This window comes from Capsicum annuum, chromosome 8 (assembly GCF_002878395.1).
Source record: "Capsicum annuum cultivar UCD-10X-F1 chromosome 8, UCD10Xv1.1, whole genome shotgun sequence".
Taxonomy (NCBI): domain Eukaryota; kingdom Viridiplantae; phylum Streptophyta; class Magnoliopsida; order Solanales; family Solanaceae; genus Capsicum; species Capsicum annuum.
Window position 1 is genome coordinate 34,123,187 of NC_061118.1, and position 21,558 is coordinate 34,144,744.

The window sequence follows — 21,558 nt, forward strand, 5'->3', positions numbered from 1 at the left end:
GCGTATACTCCACCCTTTTCAGACCACACACGTGTGAGACCAGAGTAGGTATGTTATTGTTGGGGTAGCTAGATGTTCAAGATTTATAGATGTATGGTAACCTTAAAATTGCAAAAAAGAAATACCTTGATTTACCATAGCTATGAATAGTAATTTGAGGTACAAAGTTGTTGTCATGATGAAGCATTGAGTTATCGTATCTACCAATTCGGTGGTACAATAGTCAAATTAAATACAAAAGAACAAAAGGATGATGCAAATAGATAAGTAAAGCAAAGAGAAAAAAGAGTATCCAATTGAAAAGAGGGGACAACCATGCAAGTGTTCCCCCACCCAACAAGGGGCCAACACAACACAATTCCATTCACAAATGGCCCTACCACGTTTTAGCTTTGCCAAACAGCTTGCAAAAGAGGATCTTCCCCTTCACAATCACATCCGAAACAAAACAAATTGGGATCGGCTATATGAACTCGCACGCTCCGGTTCGGTCCAACATTATACAAATAAAAATAAAAATATCTGAAGAGGATTTTCTATAAGATGTACTCACACTAATGACCATCCCTAATACACCTAAGTAGGACCAGAACTGGTTAAGACCCTTTCAGTACCTGAAACCCTTCTGTCCAGGCAAATTGACAGCTAGTAAACAAGTTTTCCATTCATATTCTGAAGACCATCAGAGATTGGAAAAAGTGATTGTCTAGATAGGATCCTCTTTCATGTGGATGTTGCAGTGGAGGTGTTTGTTGTAGGCTGTTTATTAGGAAAACCGAATTCCTTGAACAGTCCCTGAAGTATAAGATCAAATAAAAGATGGAACATAATTAGTGGAATACTCCTGGAAGTTTGGAACTAATTACGTAATTTAATGTAGGAGATATACAAGCATACCATGGCATCGTTGATTGCATATGTAACACAGTAGTGCTCCTGCAATTGGTTTTTAAAAATAAAAATAAAAATTAATGAATGAAAAGTAGCATTACACAAGACTAGATAAATAAGGTGTGAATTTCGTTTTATCAGTATAAAATGAAGTATGCATCTTCCCTGAGCATAAAGCATGCACTTTTTATCAGTATAATATGAAGGAATGCATTTTCCCCATCTTTTTTGGTTTTCAAATACTCCTTCAAGTCCTTTCTTACTTAATCTACTACCTTTCGTGTCCATCCCACTTTACTTTATCTCTTTTCATATATGCTAATATTTTGACAGATCCTAGAATCCAAATTGAATCCAAATTACCACAACGCTACTACTTCATACAGTTCTCTTTATCTCTTTTCATATATGCTAATATTTTGACAGATCCTAGAATCCAAATTACCACAACACTACTACTTCATACAGTTGTAGCTTAATAAAACATGTTGATCCCAACACTCGAAACTTTAGCAGTTCTCTGAATTACTCCAACATAATGAAATATTCCACTTTGTTTTGTTTTTCTTTTTGCTTTTCTAATCTCCAATTAGTCGAACAGGGTCTACATGATGAAAGGAGTGTCAACCTTTTTGTACTCTCATTCCCAAATTCTCTCGAAATTAATCAGAACTAGTTTACAAGATCCCAAATTACATAATGCAAATATATTATTGCGACAGATTAAGAATTTTTAATCAATCAAAGTCACTTGACTAAAAGGCAGGTCAGCAGCACATGACATAAAGGTAGTACACGTATCTTGGATTTCTTTGCTATTATGTCACCAACTTATTTTGATTGGTAAAAGGAACTTTCAGATACCACATCACTAACTTTGTTATTGAATAACATAATACAGAAAGGTTGTCCTAAGACTAAAGGAGAATACGAGTGGGAAAGAAATAAAAATAAAAAAAGTAAAAAACAAAACAAAGAGCAGCATCTTGGTCCTTGAAAACCTAAGGTCAAGAAAAAGCAAGCCTTGGAAAAGGGCCAATCTGTTTGCAGTCAAATGCACAAGTGTAATAGAAACTTACCTGCATCATATACCACTCTTCAAATTCATCAAATATTTCCAATCTTTCAATCCTGTCCAGAGAATCACATACAAATATTTGAGAACTGCAATGGTCGTTTTTTGAGGGGTGGGGGGTGGTGTATAAATTTTTCAAGCACAAAAGAGATAAAGGAAGGTGCACACAGAAAAAAGAAGAATCAGCCTGTATCCTGGAAAAAGGATATATCAGACTCTAAAAAGATAAGAATATATTTCAGGAAAACCATAGTAGCTTTTATCAAATAGAAAGTTTCTAAAAGATATGAAAGCTTCTATTTTGTTTAATAGGGAATTAAAAGCATATTTTCTCTGTTGTAAAGATAAAAAGAAACAACAGACATCATATTTTGAAACCAAAACATTAGAGCATCATGTCAGCCTAATAGATTCTCTTAACTATGTTTCTCTTATATTTTCTTAAATACTGTGATTTGTTTTTCTGTGACAAGGTAATCACTTTTTACCAACGCAGAATTCAGAAAGGCAAAGTGGAAAGAACATATATAAGGAGTTATATCCATCTGCCAAAATCCTTTTACACAATATTTATAAATTCAAACCAACACCAAATACAAGAGATACCACGATACTAATATCTGTTACAAATTCAAACCTACACCAAATACAAGAGATACCACAATACTAAAATCTGAATTCCAACTTTTGAGGACCATGAACTTATTAAAAACATCTCTAAATTCTATCTATGTTGCTATAGGAATATACCTATCCAGCTGAAAAATAACTTCTATAAAGCAACTGTGAGACCAAATAACAACAAGCATGTACATAAAGACAGGTCAAGCGCCCAAGCATGTTAGCATAGTGCATGCAACAAATTAAAACATTTACCGTGATGCTAGCATGTGCGGACCTTTTTATAATTTATTTCTTATTATATTTTACTCGTTCGATTTTTAGTCGGTGAGAGAGACAGGAGCAAAACAAGACTTACAGACCTCTGAAGCGCTGACTGAAACATGGAAATTTTGGTAGCTTAATACCCAGTGTATTCCCACATAGTGGGGTCTAGAGAGGGTAAAATGTACGCAGTCCATACCACTACCTCCGAAGAAGTAGAGAGGTTGTTTCCGATAGACCCCCGGCTCAGGACCAAAGACGGTAAACAAAGTCGAAATAAAACATGATACAAGATGGAATAACATAAAATAACACCCACAAAGTAGTACTCTACAATATCAAACCGGGAGCACGCCCCTCACCCCAACCCTCCTACGACTACTAGCACGGCTACACCAAAGCGCTCCTATGTACTAGCTACGCCCCACCCACCCGCACTAACCCTCTAACCTAATTCGCATCTTCCACAACTTCCTATCTAGGGTCATGTCCTCAGTACGCTGTAATTGATCCATATCACGTTTAATCACCTCCCACCAGTATTTCTTCGGCCTACTCTACCCCACCTGAAACCATCCAAAGCTAACTTCTCACACTTACGAACTGAGGCATCAGTGCCCCTCCTCATCACATGCCCAAATATATAATTACACATCATGATGCTCAATTACCCCCAAACAGTAATGCTTGTGCAACATATATCTCCACAAATAATATTAATCAACATAATAACACAAGCTCTCTCAAGTGCTTAATATGTCCATAAAGACAGTACGCTACTCTAGAATGTAGCATATGATCATCATCTTCAGATGAATCATTTCATTCCCTTGTTTACATAAATCAATCTACAAGAGTAATGAAAGCTCATGCTAACCTTCGTTTTTCTTGAGCTTCAATAAAATCACTATAAACCCGTAGCATGTCCCAAGCAACAGCTTTCTGCAATCAATTAATAACTAACCGTTAGTTATAAATTCATGTGTGCTTTATCATAACCAATATATAAACTAGAGCTGAACCATTGCTAGTAGTCATTAACTGTAACAGTTCAAATTATTAGTAACAGGGACATGGGAGTTAAAAGCTTGAGCCTACAACTAATGCCAGAGTGATGCATGCACTTTTATCTAACCTGCTATAGCTAAATATAATTGTTTGGTGAGGTGACTCATTAGCCTTATCTATCCTATTAATAGTATTCCTACTAATTTGATTTGATCAGTAAAAGGTGAATTTTATTTAGGAAACTGTCAGGCAGTACCAAGATGGTACTGCAACATTAGAAGAAGTATCAAACTGGACACACATCCCTCAAACCAGAATGGATTCTAAGAAATCCAGCATCATATGTATCAACTTCAAAACTAAAAGCAGCACTACACCACATTTTGAAGTTCTGAATACATCTACTTTTAACAGAACGGAACTGATACTTTCCTCCCTTCTATCAAAGCACCTTCAATTTCTTTCTAGCCTCGACGACACAATATAAAAGGCACAACTGAAACTTTCTTTGCTTTTTCCTTAAAGGTTGCCCTTGCCAACTGTTTCAAACACTTGTTCTACTTTTGGAAGATCTAGTGTTATATCACCAAATCTCAAATTTTCATACATAAATGTAACTAATGTATCTCTTTCGTAAGGCATTTCCTCATAATGGCCATGAACTGTTGCTCCAGGGGCGGCAAATAGGCTTAACTGATTTTATCACTATAGATTTACCTTGAACAAGTATATCTTGACCCAATTTAAAGGACAATTCATTTTTGGCTATACATACATCTTAACAAATAAACTGCCCAAGACTAATTATTTTAGATGTCTCTTCACAATAATTGTGACAGAGAAACTACCAATTCAAATTGAATGGATTTAAAATAACCTTACAACATGGATCTGGATTTTTAAAAAGTCCACTTTTATACATTCATTATTTCTATTCAACAACCTATTAATAGTTCCTCGAGGTTGGTCAAGAGTGTTGATATTTTGTCTTGAAACGGGAATAAATGGAAGAGAGGGGGTTGATTTTGATAAAATCTGATCCATTATAAGAGAGCAGTCCTGATCCCAACGGATCATTCCTTTTTTGTAATACGAAATAGAAGATTTCACTAAGTTGATTCCTAAAAAATAATCAAACCACTATTTTTATTTGAATAAAGCTGCATGGACTTCATCGTAAGAACTTTCTTTCGACTTGGTAAGCTTGCTTGATATTAGTAGGCTGATCCAATGAATATGACATAAGTTCAAGAACATACACCATATTTTCCAAATAAACTTGCAATGCCAAATCTTGTGGTTGTCTTGTTTCCTGTATTAGCTAGCAGTGTGTCATCCCATTTTGTTGTGTTTTTTTTGTTTGTTATACTATATTCTGTCCTGAGCCAGGGGTCTATCGGAAACAACCTTTCTCTACTTCATCTGAGGTACTTGTATGGGACTGTGTACACATTACCCTCCCCAGACCCCACTATGTGGGAATACATTGGCTATGTTGTTGTTGTTGCTGTTAGCACCAGCTGCATAGATTAAAACCCCTTCTTTGCAGATGTACCTGTGACAAACATGATTCATGCGTTGCAATCCAACCAAAGCAAGCAACTGTGCTTGGGGCTTGAGTCTTCTGAATAATTTTCCAGGGGTACACAGTTCATTCTCTTCCAGATCTTACTTTTCAAATTGCAACAAAAATAGTACGTGTGTGTGTGTATTTATTTAGAAATTGGGAAATTAGTATAATTCTCTTCTAAGCTTAAAGACCTTCAGCAAAAAGGCCAGCTTCATCTGGAAAGTACATCGTCTACCATCCCTTATTACAGAAGATGGGTGTCACAAGGCAAATGGACGGAAATATTGTAGGTCTGTATAAATAAACCTTTGACTGAACAGGTTATAGGCCAAATGCAAACTCTTAACATCTAAAGAATCTCCTTTCTAAAATTAGTAGATGCGTCAGGTATCTTGGCAACTTTGACGCGCTTCCCGAAGAGGAGCAAATCCCCACTCTGATTGATCTGAAGGCCCAAATTCAAAATACAGACTCGCCCATTTGGGATGAAATCAATAAAATCATGTTGTTCATTGGGAATTGAAGAGGGGAGAACGAGCAGACACATTAATTTTGATTTCTTGGTATCGTGGAATTCATCATCAAGATAGATCGCCCTTATGCGGTCAACGAACTCATACTAATACTACGACTTGTCGCAAGCTAATTCGGAAATGAAAGAAGTCTGTCTCTCACTATATATATGTGTGTGTGTGTATTCAGAGAAAGGTATGGTGATTTAAATCTATGGATTAAGAAGCAGTTTTACAAATTGGAAATACCTGCCATCCTTGATCAACAAAAAGATTTTCTTTTTCCTGTAAAGTTGGTGTAGCATAAATTCCTAATAGTCCGCAACCTCGGCTCTGAAAAGGGAAAAAGAGCATTATAATTCTGCTGCACAGACACATCAAAGAAAAGAATCATTTCAAGGATTGAACTTATAAAAACTAGTCAGGCAGGAGAGCAGAGATAATGGTCTGGGAGATACAAAAGATTTTTATAAATTGTCTAAACCCGGATTACACACTTCCAACAGATTTTGGAACTTTCACAGCTAAAATAAAAAGACATAATTCCCATAGACACCATTTTTATTAGAGGTTTAAATAATTTTAACAATTAAATTTGTCATCGAGGAACTCTATAATTAATCTTTCAATAGTTAATCCTATTCTTACTTCCTCAGAAATATAAACTATTAGCATCTCAATAGTATGACACATACTTGGTTTCCTTTTACATAACATAGACAGAATGCTGGGAAAGCTGGAAAATACTTGTAGATGACACAATTTATTTAAGTGCAGAACTTTAAAAAGCCAAGTTGTATTACCTAACTAAACTATGCATATTAAACAGCCAAGTTGTATTAACTAAACTATGCATATGTGAGATTTGGAAAGCATAACGATTCCTCTGTCTAGATAAAGAAAGAGAGGTGGTAGGGTCACTGCCAGTATTAGAGAACCAAACTATGATGAATACTCTAGATACTAAATTTGTCAAAATGTGCCCACCTAAATAGTGAAATGGATACAAGTATGCATATTATCTACCCAACTAACTTGGGATTTGAGTGCAGTTGATACTTGATAGTCGATAAATTAATTAATAGAAAGTTGCATTAACTACATAACAGGGAACAAAAAAATCAGAGAAAGGGAACAAGCAGAAAATGCACAAGCCAATCATGAGAAACATAATAGAATATCTGCAGAGCTACCTCTTATAGTTAGTTTGACAAAAGTTTGGTATACTGAGAACTTTAGTAGAGCAAGACTAAAATCATCCTATGACAGTCAACAGAAATATCAGTTATATTTTGAAGGAGAGGAAACTGGACTCTGTAACAAAGAAGCTCCTTATTCATATAAGGGCACCGATGAGGGACAGTCCACAATGATAGATCTTCTTTGACTTTGTATCTCTCCGACAAGACATTAGCTTTAAATCAACAGAAACTATTTCAACTTTTCAGGGACTCACTTTATAGGACCAAATTGTCCTAGTTCTAGTCAACATCTATGTCAACTGAAATTACTCACAATAATATAACTTCTGGTGCTTTAAACATGGGACAATGGGCCAAACAAACACACTAATTCATGAAAGCATCTTACACAGTCATACTTCTTGACAAACCGTTACAAGACAAAGATAAGTGTTATCCCTATAATTTATGCTTAATCATCAAAGAGATAATCAGCAAAGAATACCTCCAAATTCCGAATCATTTGCTGGCCAAAAGCATCATCTGGGTGGATCTGTCAACATAGGCAAGCAAGTCATTACAATAAATCAGCAAGGTATCTGCAGTACCTTGGGACAGTATAACAGTAGAACTCAAATTGAAAGGATGAAGGGAGGGATCTAGCCTATGAAAGAATACAAGATTTAACTTAACAGCTTCCACAACCTGCTCATACAAGAAAAATATTGCCGTAGAAAAGGTTCTTGAAGCCCATCCAACAATAGCACGACTTGAATCAGGATCCAAATATATAAGAACGCATTCTGCAATTATAAATGTTGGCAAACTGATGATAACATCAGAATGTGCAGTTAACCCTAATCAGGTATCAACTTGGACGTGTATGAATGATCCATATTTTAAGAACATGGGAAGCAGAAAAGAGAACAAGATAGTTCTAAATTTGAAAAGATGAAGAATAAAAGAAGACAATAAAAAGACTACTAGTAGTAGTAGTGTAGACAGCAAACACCTAAAGTCAATTAATCAAGTAAAAAGGTAACCAGGAAAAAATTGTTGCTAGTCCTATATCTGATACAGTGTTGTAAAAGGCGGGGGCATGAGGCGGTGTTTGATATTTTTAAACTTTCTAACAATTGTGCGTTTCAGTTCAAATAAGTGTGCAGTTCACTTCTCCATTTTTACTTCAAGATCCATGGACTTTATTGCTTTTATGCAGTTTTTGCTTTTAAAACACTATCATTAAACTGGTACATTAGGTTACATGGATCAAATTCACCATTATAACACATACCATTACAAGAGAGGTTAAGTTAGAGATATTAGTCACGACTCACTAAGCTTGACAAAACTTAATAAATCCCATAAGATCACCTGCGCTGCATTTCTAGAGATTAAAGACAATTGTTTAAGGAAAAGTAGTAGGGAAGCAATGACATACCTGGGATCTAAATTTGCTTGGGCTATAATATCATTTAGATTTTCTATGTTGCGCAAATCTACAGGCAGCAATTTGTAATGATCACTATGGACTTCCCCCTTTTCTGCGTGAGAGCATAAGATAAGTTAGCTGTACTAGATATTAGTTTATTCTAGTTTTGCAGAGAAGAAATTGCACTAAGCATTTAATACCAGAGTCTATTAAGGAAGTAATATCAACAATTAGATTTTTATTTGTTACCTATCTCAAAAAAAAAAATATGAAGAATTAGATTCAACGTGGCAAAGTGAAGTTTATCTAGTGCATCTTTTAGAGGTAAAAAGGATCTATTAGCTAATTGGAAATGAAACTTCCCTCATAAATAGTTCGTTAAAAGTTTATAGTTAGATTCTAGAATCTAAAAATTTCTGCATGACGTATCACTCTAAAAATAAAATTTCTTTGTGTCTGACATGACAACATAGTTTCTTTGCAACCATTGTAATATGTAGAAGTAGGAAAACTGACGAAACATATGTTAGTGTTTGACAAAGGATACGCTTAAATACAACAAAAGAAACCATTTTTTAGTTGGAACTCGTAGATGATCCACTACATTCAGTAGATCTGATTCTGAGTTTTTATTACCAAAGAAATTTTGCTTTGCGCTATAGTTAGCTCAGCACCAATCAAGAATCCCCAAGGAACTCCAAGAATTCTTGTTATACATTTGTTCCAACCCTCAACCCTCTTTTCTGGATTCATGGATATTGAATCAACCGAAATCACTTCAAACACATGTTCTACTTTTGGAAGACCCGGTGATATATCACCATATCTCACTTTTTCATATATAAATATAACTAATGTATCTCCTTCATAAAGGGTTTCCCCATAATGGCCATGAACAGTTGCTCAGGGGTTAACCAAGGGATGCTAAATTTCCCTTTTGGTTATGCTGAGTGATATCTATTGTCACTGTCCACCATCATAAGATCCATTTCTCAACACAAACGAACTCCACAAATGGGCCAGTTGCAGCGGAACCCACAAACATAGGCCATTATCACACTCATCTGATACAATTATGTCAAGGAAATTGAAGGATCCACGTAATATAACATCAAACAGAAACTACCAGTCTCCCAGTAGTTTTTGGCATGTCCTGCCAGTTCTTTTATAAATGAAATCTAGCTTTTACTAAAACTGCAGGATTCTTCTGTAACAAGTCAAAAAATCGTTGCTAAACACCATGTCGGTGTCAAAAGAATTATCAAATAATTTATCTAACTTGAAAGTCATCAAGGCAAAAAGCACACCTGTAGGTCACAAGAAACACTTTTAAGGGGTCGTTTTGTTGGAAACAAGTTATCCCGGGATTAGTTATCTCACCTTGTAGGATAAAAATAACACTACAATCCCGGGATAACTAATCCAGTTAACTAAGACTGGCTCGCTGAGATCGACAGGAAAGACAACTAAAACTCAAACTACAGGAAAGAGAGAAAGAGGGGGGAACTAGATGAGCTTACTACTCCAACTATAACTGGATCGAAAAGAGAGTGGATGAGCATCTTTTTCCAATTTCAAAGATCTATCAAAGCCCATTTGAAATGAAGACTCCTGCTCTGCTTTCAAACTTTCCAACTGCATGTGAGTAAACTCCTACTCGCTTTAGGGCAGTCTAACCCACAGGCTGCAAGCACCAGCTTGCTGGCAGAACGAAAGACTTGAACCGGATAGCTGGAAACTGGCATTTCCACTAGATATATCTCAATGGCTGCAAGGGCTTACCTTGGCGCTCTTACCGTTAGAACTCCAACTGACAAGGGAACTCAAGTGGAAGACCACTTCCACTGCCCAAAAGCCTTATCATTGGAAGGAAACTGCACGATTAGCAGTGAATAGGATCAATCCTCCATATTCTTCTCTTCGGCATAACTGGTAAGCAACATACTACAGTAATTAATATGTCCCGCCCAAACAAACGGCTCAGAAACAAACAAAAAGGTGCGTGCCGCACTCACGAAAGACTGTCAGTGATATACTGGAGGAAGGTGGGGATGACGTCAAGTCCGCGTGGCCCTTATGGGCTGGTCCACACACGTGCTACAATGGCAATTACAATGGGAAGCAAGGCTGTAAGGCGAAGCGAATCCAGAAATATTGCCTCAGTTCGGATTGTTCTCTGCAACTCGAGAACATGAAGTTGGAATCGCTAGTAATTGCGGATCAGCATGCCGCGGTGAATATGTACCCGGGCCCTGTACACACCGTCCGTCACACCCTGGGAATTGGTTTCGCCCGAAGCATAGGACCAATGATCACCCATGATTTCTGTGGCACACTAGTGCCACAAAGGCCTTTGGTGGTCTTATTGGCGCATAACACGGTGGGGTTTTCGACTAGGGCGAAGTCCTAACAAGGTAGCCGTAGGGGAACCTGTGGCTGGATTGAATCTTTCGCGATGGAAATGCACTCTTCCCCCAACTTACGCCATCGTGGGTTCATAACCATTTTACTACCTATTTATGTGGTTAATATATTGATCACTGGCATAATTACTCAGCCCTTGAGGATGCAGCTTCTACGGTTTGAGGTTATTCCCCGCTAGCGCTAGAATGGGCCAGGTGGGATGGGGGAGCGGTCGAGCGTGCAAAGGCGCAGGTCGAGCAACGTATCTGAACTGAAATGTAAAAAAACGTGAAAAAGAAAGGGACGTTTTTTCTTTTTCTTTTATACCTTGATTAGACGGAACTACACCCAAAAGAACAGTGCTAAAGAGGAACTCCACCTTGCCCTAACCTAATCGTTTGGAATTCAACCTTTTAGCAGTGTATATAAACCAGAAGTAGTTATAGATGCAAACTCTAAAGGCCTTTTTAGAACACGTGCCCGTTGTTTTTCCAGAGCTGGTGGAACAACGCATTCAACAACTCCTAAACCAAATCCGCACTTTGGAAGAAGAGGAGAGGGCCCTCATCCGCGAAAAGGGAGGACCTTATAATTAGGATGGCCTTCCGCATCCGCGGCGGAAACAACTAAGAGTCAGTCGACTCTGTCGGAGTTTCAGAAGGTTTAAATAAGTGTTTGTAGACGCTTTGTAATGTGTTTTCATTAAAGGTGTTCTTTGTGGAGATCTACTCCTATGCGTTGTGTCTTTGTTGTGTATGTATCACTAATGCTTTCCTTTGTAATGTTGTGTTGTGTGGCTGGTCTATATGTGCTTCCCATGTAAGAAAATGCTTCTAGTGCTGGAATGAAGAAAATCCACTTTGTTCTAGTTAATTCTCTTTCCCTGTTTTGTGCAGAAAAATTGTTGATTTGAATTTGCTAGTTCGTACGAAGCCAAGTACTTTTATTCTCAATGCACGATTCAGAGAAAGCTGATCGCTAACCTCGGAACCATCACCATCTTCCAGAGTCAATTTATTGAAATGATTACAAAGGGAATCTCTATCGAAATAATCGATATCTCTTAAGACAGTCAATAGTCTATACCAATCTGTACTCTTAGGAAACATAACCGCTATTTAGATCAATCATGCGTAGAATACAAACCCTTTTGGCAAACTATTAGAATAAACACTCACTAGCGCCAAACCCTGTAGCTAGTTGAGCTAATGACAGAGGGATAATACATAGTAAGCGAGGATCTGTACACTATATACGACATTTCTCGTTGATTGTTTTCTTAGAAGGGAAGTATTCTGTAAAAGACACGAAATATCCTACCATGTATATACATACAAAAACCAAGCACACACGGCGCCATGTATCATTAACTTCTTTTACTGAAACATCAGCTTCTATAACACCTTTAGTCAAAAAATCTTTTATATCATCTTCAGTCCATAATTCTGGAAAAGTCGATTGTGAGACATCTTCTATAACCTCAGGACGTCTAAACCAATCTAGAAGATCCACACCCAGGTACTTAGAAACTTCTTTGATTAGAATATTCAAGCAATTTGTATACTATAACTTATTCGATAAGCATATTTTTGCTGAATGATAAGGAGATAGCTTGACAAAAATTCATTATGAAAAAATTAATATAGGTGAATATGCTTGTATGGAGGTTTAGAACATATAAATGATTATAAACAAATAGATATATCCTGGACAAACCTAAAAGCCAAATCATACGAATATGCTTCACGTTAGGGATAAAATGAGTTTTGAATCCATAATAATTGCTATTAGAAGAGTAATCATGGTAGTATTGTGATTCGATTCTATCGCGTAATTTTATTTAGCCATACCCTCACAATGGAGCATTATTGTTTTCGGCTTGATAGCTAGTTGTCAATAGCCTCTGGGACAATTATGTGATGCTATTATTTCCCTATAGAACATCAAACGTGTATATATACTTTTTTTGTATATTTGAGTTTGTCTTAGTCTCGCCGGTAGGGAGTTCGGAAAGTAGGTCGTAAAACCAACTTTCAAAGGCATAAAGTACTACTTGGATGAGGACTTTCAAATGCGGAAACCCCAATCAGGATGATTGTTCTCGCGGCTACTAGCTTTGCATATCCATGGAAGACATTTCTTTCGAAAAGTGGTACTCGTCATTTTCTTTTCAAAATGGGTTGTGTCTGTCCGAGCTCTTAATCCTAGCTTTATAGTCTTATAAAGTACTTGGTCGCGTACGAACTAGCAAATTCAAATCAACAATTTTTCTGCACAAAACAGGGACAGAGAATAAACTAGAACAAAGCGGATTTTCATCATTCTAGCACCAGAAGCATTTTCTTACACAGGAAGCACATATAGACCAGCCACACAACACAACATTACAAAGGGAACATTAGTGAAACATACACAATGCATAGGATTAGCTCTCCACAAAGAACAAGAACACCTTTATGAAAGCACATTACCAAGTGTCTAAAGACACTTATTTAAACCTTCTGAAACTCTAACAGAGTCGACTAACTCTTAGTTGTTTCTGCCGCGGATGCGGAAGGCCATCCTAACTATAAGGTCCTCCCTTTCTCGGATGAGGGTCCTCTCCTCTTCTTCCAAAGTGGTTTAGGAGTTGTTGAATGCATTGTTCCACCAGCTCCGGAAAAACAACGGGCACGTGTTCTAGAACTCGGAACCAAAATGAGCCACGAAACCAAAAAAGTGACCAAAATAGGCCGCCTATTTAAAAAGTTACCAAAATAGGCTAAACGTAATAATTTATTACGTTTTTCACTTTTTTGTTAACGGTCAACTAATGGAGTTGACTTTTAATAAAATGTAATAATTTATTACGTTTTACACATTTATTTGTAAAACTTAATAAATTATTACGTTGTGTGGGAAAAAAATTTAAAACATAATAAAATATTACGTGTTACACTTTTATCGAGGTTGCTGTGACTTGTCACGTCAACTAAAGTGACTTTTCAGAAAAGAGATGCAAAAACGTAATATTTTATTACGTGGTATACTTTATTGTGCAAAACGTACTAAAATATTACGTGTTATACTTTAATTCCTTAACTTTTTCAGAAGTTGATGTGTTCAATTAATGTGGTGTCAACAATTAAAAATTGTCCACCTACTTTTTGCTTTCAACAATTCTAATTTTTGATAGTTAAATTTATTTACATTTTATAGTTAATCAAAATAATTTATTTTTTCTCTCTGTAATAAATTTTTTACGTTTATATAAAAAATTAAAAAAAAGAAGCATCAATTTAACAATTTTCTTATATTTATTTTACGCCAAAAAATAATCAGTTCTATCATTAATTATCCAATTTCTTTCTAGAAAATTATTTTTTTGAGTTTTTCTCTACTCCAAAATAATGAAATGTTAAATTTTCGTCAATCAAATAAGCTGTTATATACAAGAATTATTTTCTTGGTTAAAAATATGAAATTAAATTTTTCGGGTGATGAATCATCGTAGTTTTAGATTAGGATATTGAGGAAACTCACATGCACAAATTCGTTTCATATTATAATTAATGGAGTAAAAAATCACAATTTAATTTAGGAGTCTAGAAAATCGTACCGATAAATATATATGATCATGTATAAATCAATAACATTTTTATTGGTACGATTTAATTAAAAAAATTATTGTATTATTTGTACTATTTATGAAAGAAGAAGTCAAAAAATATTAACTCCATGACACTTGAATTAACAAAACAAATCAATGATTTTTTTAAAAAGAATTATTTACATTTTACATACTTTTGATGGGAAAATGAACAATTTCTTATTTTTTTGTGCATAATCTTATTGGGTTATCGGTTTAATAATAAAAAAATCAAAAATTTACAAATAATACAATAATTTTTTTAATAAAATCGTACCAATAAAAATGTTATTGATTTATACATTATCATATATATTTATCAGTATGATTTTCTAGACTCCTAAATTAAATTGTGATTTTTTACTCCATTAATTATAATATGAAACGAATTTGTGCATGTGAGTCTCCTCAATATCCTAATTGAAAACTACGATGAATCATTAACCGAAAAATTTAATTTCATATTTTTAACCGAAATTTTTTTTTTTTTGTATATAGCAGCTTATTTGATCGACAAAAATTTAACATTTCACTATTTTGAAGTAGAGAAAAACTAAAAAAAAAAAAATTCTAGAAAGAAATTGGATAATTAATGATAGAACTGATTATTTTTTGACGTAAAATAAATATAAGAAAATTGTTAAATTGATTATCTAATTGATACTTCTTTTTTTTAATTTTTTATAGAAACGTACAAAATTTATTACATAGAGCAAAAATAAATTTTTTTGATTAACTATAAAATGTAAATAAATTTAACTACCAAAAATTAAAAAAAATTAGAATTGTTGAAAGCAAAAAGTAGGTGGACAATTTTTAATTGTTGACACCACATTAAATGAACACATCAACTTCTGAAAAAGTTAAGGAATTAAAGTATAACACGTAATATTTTAGTACGTTTTGCACAATAAAGTATACCACGTAATAAAATATAACATTTTTGCATCTCTTTTCTGAAAATTCACTTTAGTTGACGTGACAAGTCACAGCAACCTCGATAAAGGTGTAACACGTAATATTTTGTTACGTTTTAAACTTTTTTCTGACACAACGTAATAATTTATTATGTTTTACAAATAAATGTGTAAAACGTAATAAATTATTACGTTTTATTAAAAGTCAACTCCGTTAGTTGACCGTTAACAAAAATGTGAAAAACGTAATAAATTATTACGGGTAGCCTATTTTGGTAACTTTTTAAATAGATGGCCTATTTTGGTCACTTTTTTAGTTTCGTGGCTCATTTTGGTTCCGTGTTCTAAAAAGGCCTGTAGAGTTTGCTGTCGTTGGCGCTTTTCATTTTCCACATGGAGAATTCTTTGATTCATTTGAAAAAGTCTTTCAGTGGTAGCTGAATCCATCTCTCCCTTTGCTTTGTCAAATAGAGAAAGCGATGACGTTGGAAGCCATTTCTCTTTCTTATTATATTATTTGTAACCCTATTTTTATTAGGTTGTCTTGGTTCCATAACATGGTTTAAACCTGACTTTTCATGAATATGGAAAACCATCCACTAGATTTTAGTGCGCTAAATAATTGTCCTTTCATCGTACGCATTTGACTACGAAAGGCCCCCTTTCTTTTGGCGGGTATCGCCACGTGGCTTAATCCCGGATCACTCCATAAGGAATAGGACACAATAATATAGCGCACATCAGAGAAGAAAGTACCTCTTTATTATAAGACAGGCCCCCCACGTCCCTTTTTAAGAGATGGAGCAATCCTCACTCGACAGCTCAAAGCTGACTAGTACAACCCGCGTGCTTGCCTACTCGTCTTTCACAGGTCTATTTGTACCCAACTACATGATAGAAGTCCCCTCGGCCAATCTTCACTGGACAGCTCAAAGCTGACCGGTACAACCCGCGTGCTTGCCTACTCGTCTTTCACAGGCCTATTTGTATAAGGTTACAAATAATATAATAAGAAAAAGAAAGGGCTTCCAACGTCTATAAATAGAAGCCGCTTTCTCTATTTAGCAAAGCAAGGGGAGAGATGAATCTAGACACCACACAGACTTTTTCAAATGAATCAAAGAATTCTCCACGTGGAAAATGAAAAGCGCCAACGACAGCAAACTCTACAGGACTTTTTAGAACACGTGCCCGCTATTTTTTCGGAGCTGGTGGAACAACGCATTCAACAGCTCCTAAACCAAATCCGCACTTTGGAAGAAGAGGAGAGGACCCTCATCCGAGAAAGGGAGGACCTTATAGTTAGGATGGCCTTCCGCATCCGCGGCGGAAACAACTAAGAGTCAGTCGACTCTGTCGGAGTTTCAGAAGGTTTAAATAAGTGTCTGTAGACGCTTTGTAATGTGTTTTCATTAAAGGTGTTCTTGTTCTTTGTGGAGTTCTATTCCTATGCATTGTGTCTTTGTTGTGTATGTATCACTAATGCTTCCCTTTGTAATGTTGTGTTGTGCGGTTGGTCTATATGTGCTTCCCGTGTAAGAAAATGCTTCTAGTACTGGAATGAAGAAAATCCGCTTTGTTCTAGTTCATTCTCTTTCCCTGTTTTGTGCAGAAAAATTATTGATTTGAATTTGCTAGTTCGTACGGGACCAAGTACTTTATAAGACTATATAAGACTATAAAGCTAAGATTAGGAGCTCGGACAGACACAACCCATTTTGAAAAGAAAATGACGAGTACCACTTTTCGAAAGAAACATCTTCCATGGGTATGCAAAACTAGTAACCGCGAGAACAATCATCCTGATTGGGGTTTCCGAATTTGAAAGTCCTCATGCAACAAGTACTTTATGCCTTTGAAAGTTGGTTTTACAACCTACTTCCGACTTTCCGAACTCCCTATCGGCGAGACTAAGACAAACTCAAACATATAAAAAAAGTATATATACACTTTTGATGTTAGGGAAATAATAGCATCACATAATTATCCCAGAGGCCATTGACAACTGGACTTTGATGTTAAAGAGATAGATGCATAAAACAACTTCATAGCTATCAAGCCGAAAACAACTTCATAGCTATCAAGCCAAAAACAACAATGCTTCATTGGGAGGGTATGGCTAAATAAAATTACGCGAAAGCCCTCCCAGCCAAAAATGCCTAGATTATTTGAAAAAAATAATGCGTCAGTCACGCACCTTTTTGTTTGCTTCAACTCATAAATGACTGTCCGAGGATCACTCTCTCTACTATAAGACCACTAAGAGGGATTAGATTACCAACCCCTCTTTCTAACTAGAACTTCAGAACAGCTACGCTTGTCGCCGCTTCTTATGGACTCGTTGAGAATGATTCTGATCTAGTTCATGGCCTATTAGAAGTAGAAGGTGCTTTAGTGGGATCTTCACGGACAGAAAAAGATTGCAGTCAGTTTAATAATGATCGAGTGACATTGCTTCTCCGGCCCACATTTGCTTCAGGTTGCTAAACACCGTTCGTGGCATTCTTGCCTTGGCTGCAATCAAAAAGTGGCCTTATTTCAATTTGACGTGCAGAATAGAATGCCTTTCAACAACATAAGGGAAGGGGGCAAGAATAAGTTTCTATTCAGCCTCCTCCAATTCCAAGCTTATCTTCTCCTAGGAATCCTAACTTGGTATGCAAGCTCAAGAAAGCGATTTATGTTACGGACTCCGCCAAGCTAAAGCAAGCACAAGAGCTTGGTTTGAAAAGTGACAGCAGCATGTATAAGAGCCGAAATAGGAGTAGAGGAAGGAGACAGTTTTCAAATAAGTAAATCGGATCATTCAATGTTTATAAGGAAGTCGACATCAGGTATTGTCCTTCTTCTGCGTGGATGACATTGCTTTCTCTAGTAATGACTTAGCTTCGATAAATGAGCTTAAGAGAAGATTAAGAACCCAGTTTGATATGAAGGTATGAGGGAGATCAAAAGGGAGTATGTTAGTCAAATAGAGGGCTCTCACGGGGGTGTAGTCGTCTTGTTGCTGGTAGGTGCGACTATGTGAGTTCACCTCACTTAATGTGCACTTTCAATGTCATCATCAAGGTTCTGCGGCATACTTTTCCTTGCCAATGAGCCTCTCCTGAAGAGGCAACTAAGCAATTAATATTTCACTTTACCGTAATTTTTCTTCAGTTTCTTTGTTCATATATTTGTCATTCATGCTTATAATTGTTACTCTTGGATGAATAATATATTTTACATTTTTTCATTGAAGTCCGCTTTATATATGCATTTTGCGCTTAAAGCACCAACGGACCTTAGAGCTTTTTCGCACTTTTTGCTTTTGATAACACTGGTCGATCAAATGGGCGACCCTATCCATCTCACGTTCAAAAAGGGGGTACTTAGGGAAATGCATCAAATGTTTGCCCATGTGAATGAAGTGCGGAGGTCACCAAGTTGAATCCAAAAGAGGAGAACATTCACAACTTTGCAAGCTAAACAGACCCATTACCTGAGGATATTGATGCTGTTTCACCAACTTTATCCCTTAACTGACTGTAGGTTTCTATAAGAGCTGCCTTCTTACTTGTTACCTGTAAGAAAAATATATAGAGACATGAGCTCATTATTTAAGCCAATAATTTTCCAAAAAATGAAGGATGTCGCAGCCACATAAAAATAAAACAGATCTCATCTGTGATATAGTATAATACCGAACTTCAAACAAACACAGGGGACTTAAAATTGAAAATCTCACCTCAATAAAATCTAGTTCCACGTAAAGATAAGGAGCTTTTCCTTCATCCTGCCAAAGACAAATCTAACTATTACTTCTTCTTCCCGGGGAAAGGAAATTACAGTAAACATTGAGGTGGTATTAATTGTGTTGGAGAACTACCTTCAGCAGGGATCAGTATCAGATAAATCTTTAACATAAAGCAATAATGCAATTTCATAACGTGTCAACCAAGCTCAAAAAAAATTGCAGATAGCTTAATCCAGACACTCAAATTTCTATGAACAGTAACCCATCTGAGGCATCATTAATGAATTGCGCTTAACTTCCATTTTCTCTTGACAACTTCATTTAAGGATCCCCTTGATGGGGAGGAATATTGCTACATACGAATAGACATTGTAAACAAGAGCATTGTAAAGATCCAGAACAGCAACTAGACACATAATGTCAGCTTGCCATAGTCCCAACTCCCAAACTACTTGGGGTCAGGCCATGAAACTGGCTGCTACAACAACAACAACAAGAAGCCCAGTGTAGTCCCAAAAGTGGTGTCTGGGGAGGGTAGAGTGTATGCAGACCTTACCTCCACTTCGAGGAGGTAGAGAGGCTGTTTCCATAAAACCCTCGGCTCAAGTAGCAAAAAAATGTACTAAGTGAAAATTGATCCCTAGACCTCTAAGTAAATAACACAAAATTCAACCAAAATGCACCAAATTTTCAATTATTGTGGACGATATCGTAAGAACACAGAAGCACCTGCAACTGAAAATACATCGTGTCGAATCCAGCTCCAAGTGACAGTATCTGTTTCCTGATAATTCCATTTCCATTTCCATCAGCATTCGGCTCACAATCAAGAAATTGATAGAGCATCTTTCGAAGAGCAGCCCATCGAGCAAAATAACCTAACAATCAAGTCCCATATCAAAAACACTAAGCAATCACCGCCATGGATTAAGAAGCCAAAAAAAAAAAAACAGAGAAAGCATACCACGATTAATAATGGGAGCTCGTCTTAGCTGTTTTTTAACAAAGAGATGAACATAATCATCTTTCATGTATCCTTTTTTCACACATGACCTTCAATTCAACACAAAATATTAAAACAACTTCAATTGGATTAAAAAAAAAAATTAATTAGGTTCAATTTTTACACTAATTTCCAACACAGGGAAATCCCAGTGCACTAAAGCTTTCGCTTATGCACACCTCGACTAAATCCACGGATACTTGCTACGTCCCAATCCATTTAACTGGAAAAATGGAAGAGTTGAAGAAAAGGAAATTATACATACAGTTTGCTGGCGGAAGCGTCGTCGTTGGTGGCTTGAACGGCGGTTCTGTTACTTCGTGAATCGTCGGCAAATGGTTTCGCCATTCAGAGAGATACTGGCAATGTCGAGAAGAAAACAGAATTTTGTAAAACGGGAAATTGAGTGGATCGTCCTTGTACTTGGTCGTTATTACTTTTTTGTTCACAATAGATTATGTTATGACCATTGTGGTCCTCAAGTTTACGTTACCCTTTGAAACATTGAGCTACAAGGTTTATTGTACGCAATGTTATTTTGTACTTTTAAGATGTAGTTTTCATCGCTCAAATCCGTAAGCTCCTAGTTTCATGACGGCAACTTTGATAGCAAATACTTATTTGGACATAAATTTGTTTGATTATCAAATATTTTCAAGTTAAAAAAAAATAAAAAAAAATTGAGACTTTCGCTCATAAAATTTCAATTTTTTTCAAAGCGAAATGCATCCAAACACAATTTTAAATTTCAAAACTATATATTTTTTTATTTTTTTTTATGTTTGAATTTTAAAATGTAAAATCAAACGAGATTGAATTTTTATTTTTTTTTCAATGTTCAGAATCTTTATAATAATAGTAGTACTTACCTATTTCCATAAGAAGGTTTCTTTAAATAGTGTTTCGTCCGACCCCATTTGGATCTACTTGCAAATTTGAATTAGTGACATAAATCAACTTTAGTCTAAATACCAAAGATTAAATAAAGTACATAGAAGGGAAAAAAAACAATTGACTATAGGTGTTGTTGATATGACAAAAAATATTTTTGTGTTTTCCCTGTGTGTAGCACTAAAAATTTTGAAAAATATCTTGTTTTGAGAGTAAAACATATTCCGAATTCAGCTGAGGGACGTGAAAAAATCCAATGGAGCTGAAAACCAAGAAGAGGCCATAAGGATATATTGGCTTGTTGGCTCTCATCACTGAACAGTTTGCCATCAATACTGGTGCTGTTATTGTCATCAGGCCAGTAAGTGTCCTGACAAATGCCTCCCATCTCATGGTTGAAAGCTTGCAAGTTCTCAACAGATGCTC

At 36.0% G+C, this 21,558-nt stretch overlaps 1 protein-coding gene across 1 annotated transcript; it reads right to left on the reverse strand.

Annotated features, from left to right (window-relative positions):
• Window positions 1–268: 268 nt before the first annotated feature.
• Window positions 269–20,673, reverse strand: LOC107845277 (leucine carboxyl methyltransferase 1 homolog). Its single transcript, XM_016689509.2, has 13 exons — window positions 20,507–20,673; window positions 20,203–20,291; window positions 19,968–20,116; window positions 19,230–19,277; window positions 18,984–19,065; window positions 8,564–8,666; window positions 7,828–7,948; window positions 7,628–7,675; window positions 6,191–6,274; window positions 3,729–3,793; window positions 1,971–2,022; window positions 898–936; window positions 269–795 (listed from the first exon to the last, which is right to left on the reverse strand). The coding sequence occupies exons 1-13, from the start codon at window positions 20,587–20,589 to the stop codon at window positions 724–726; spliced, it is 1,035 nt and encodes a 344-aa protein (XP_016544995.1). The 5' UTR covers window positions 20,590–20,673; the 3' UTR covers window positions 269–723.
• Between the last annotated feature and the right edge of the window lie 885 nt (window positions 20,674–21,558).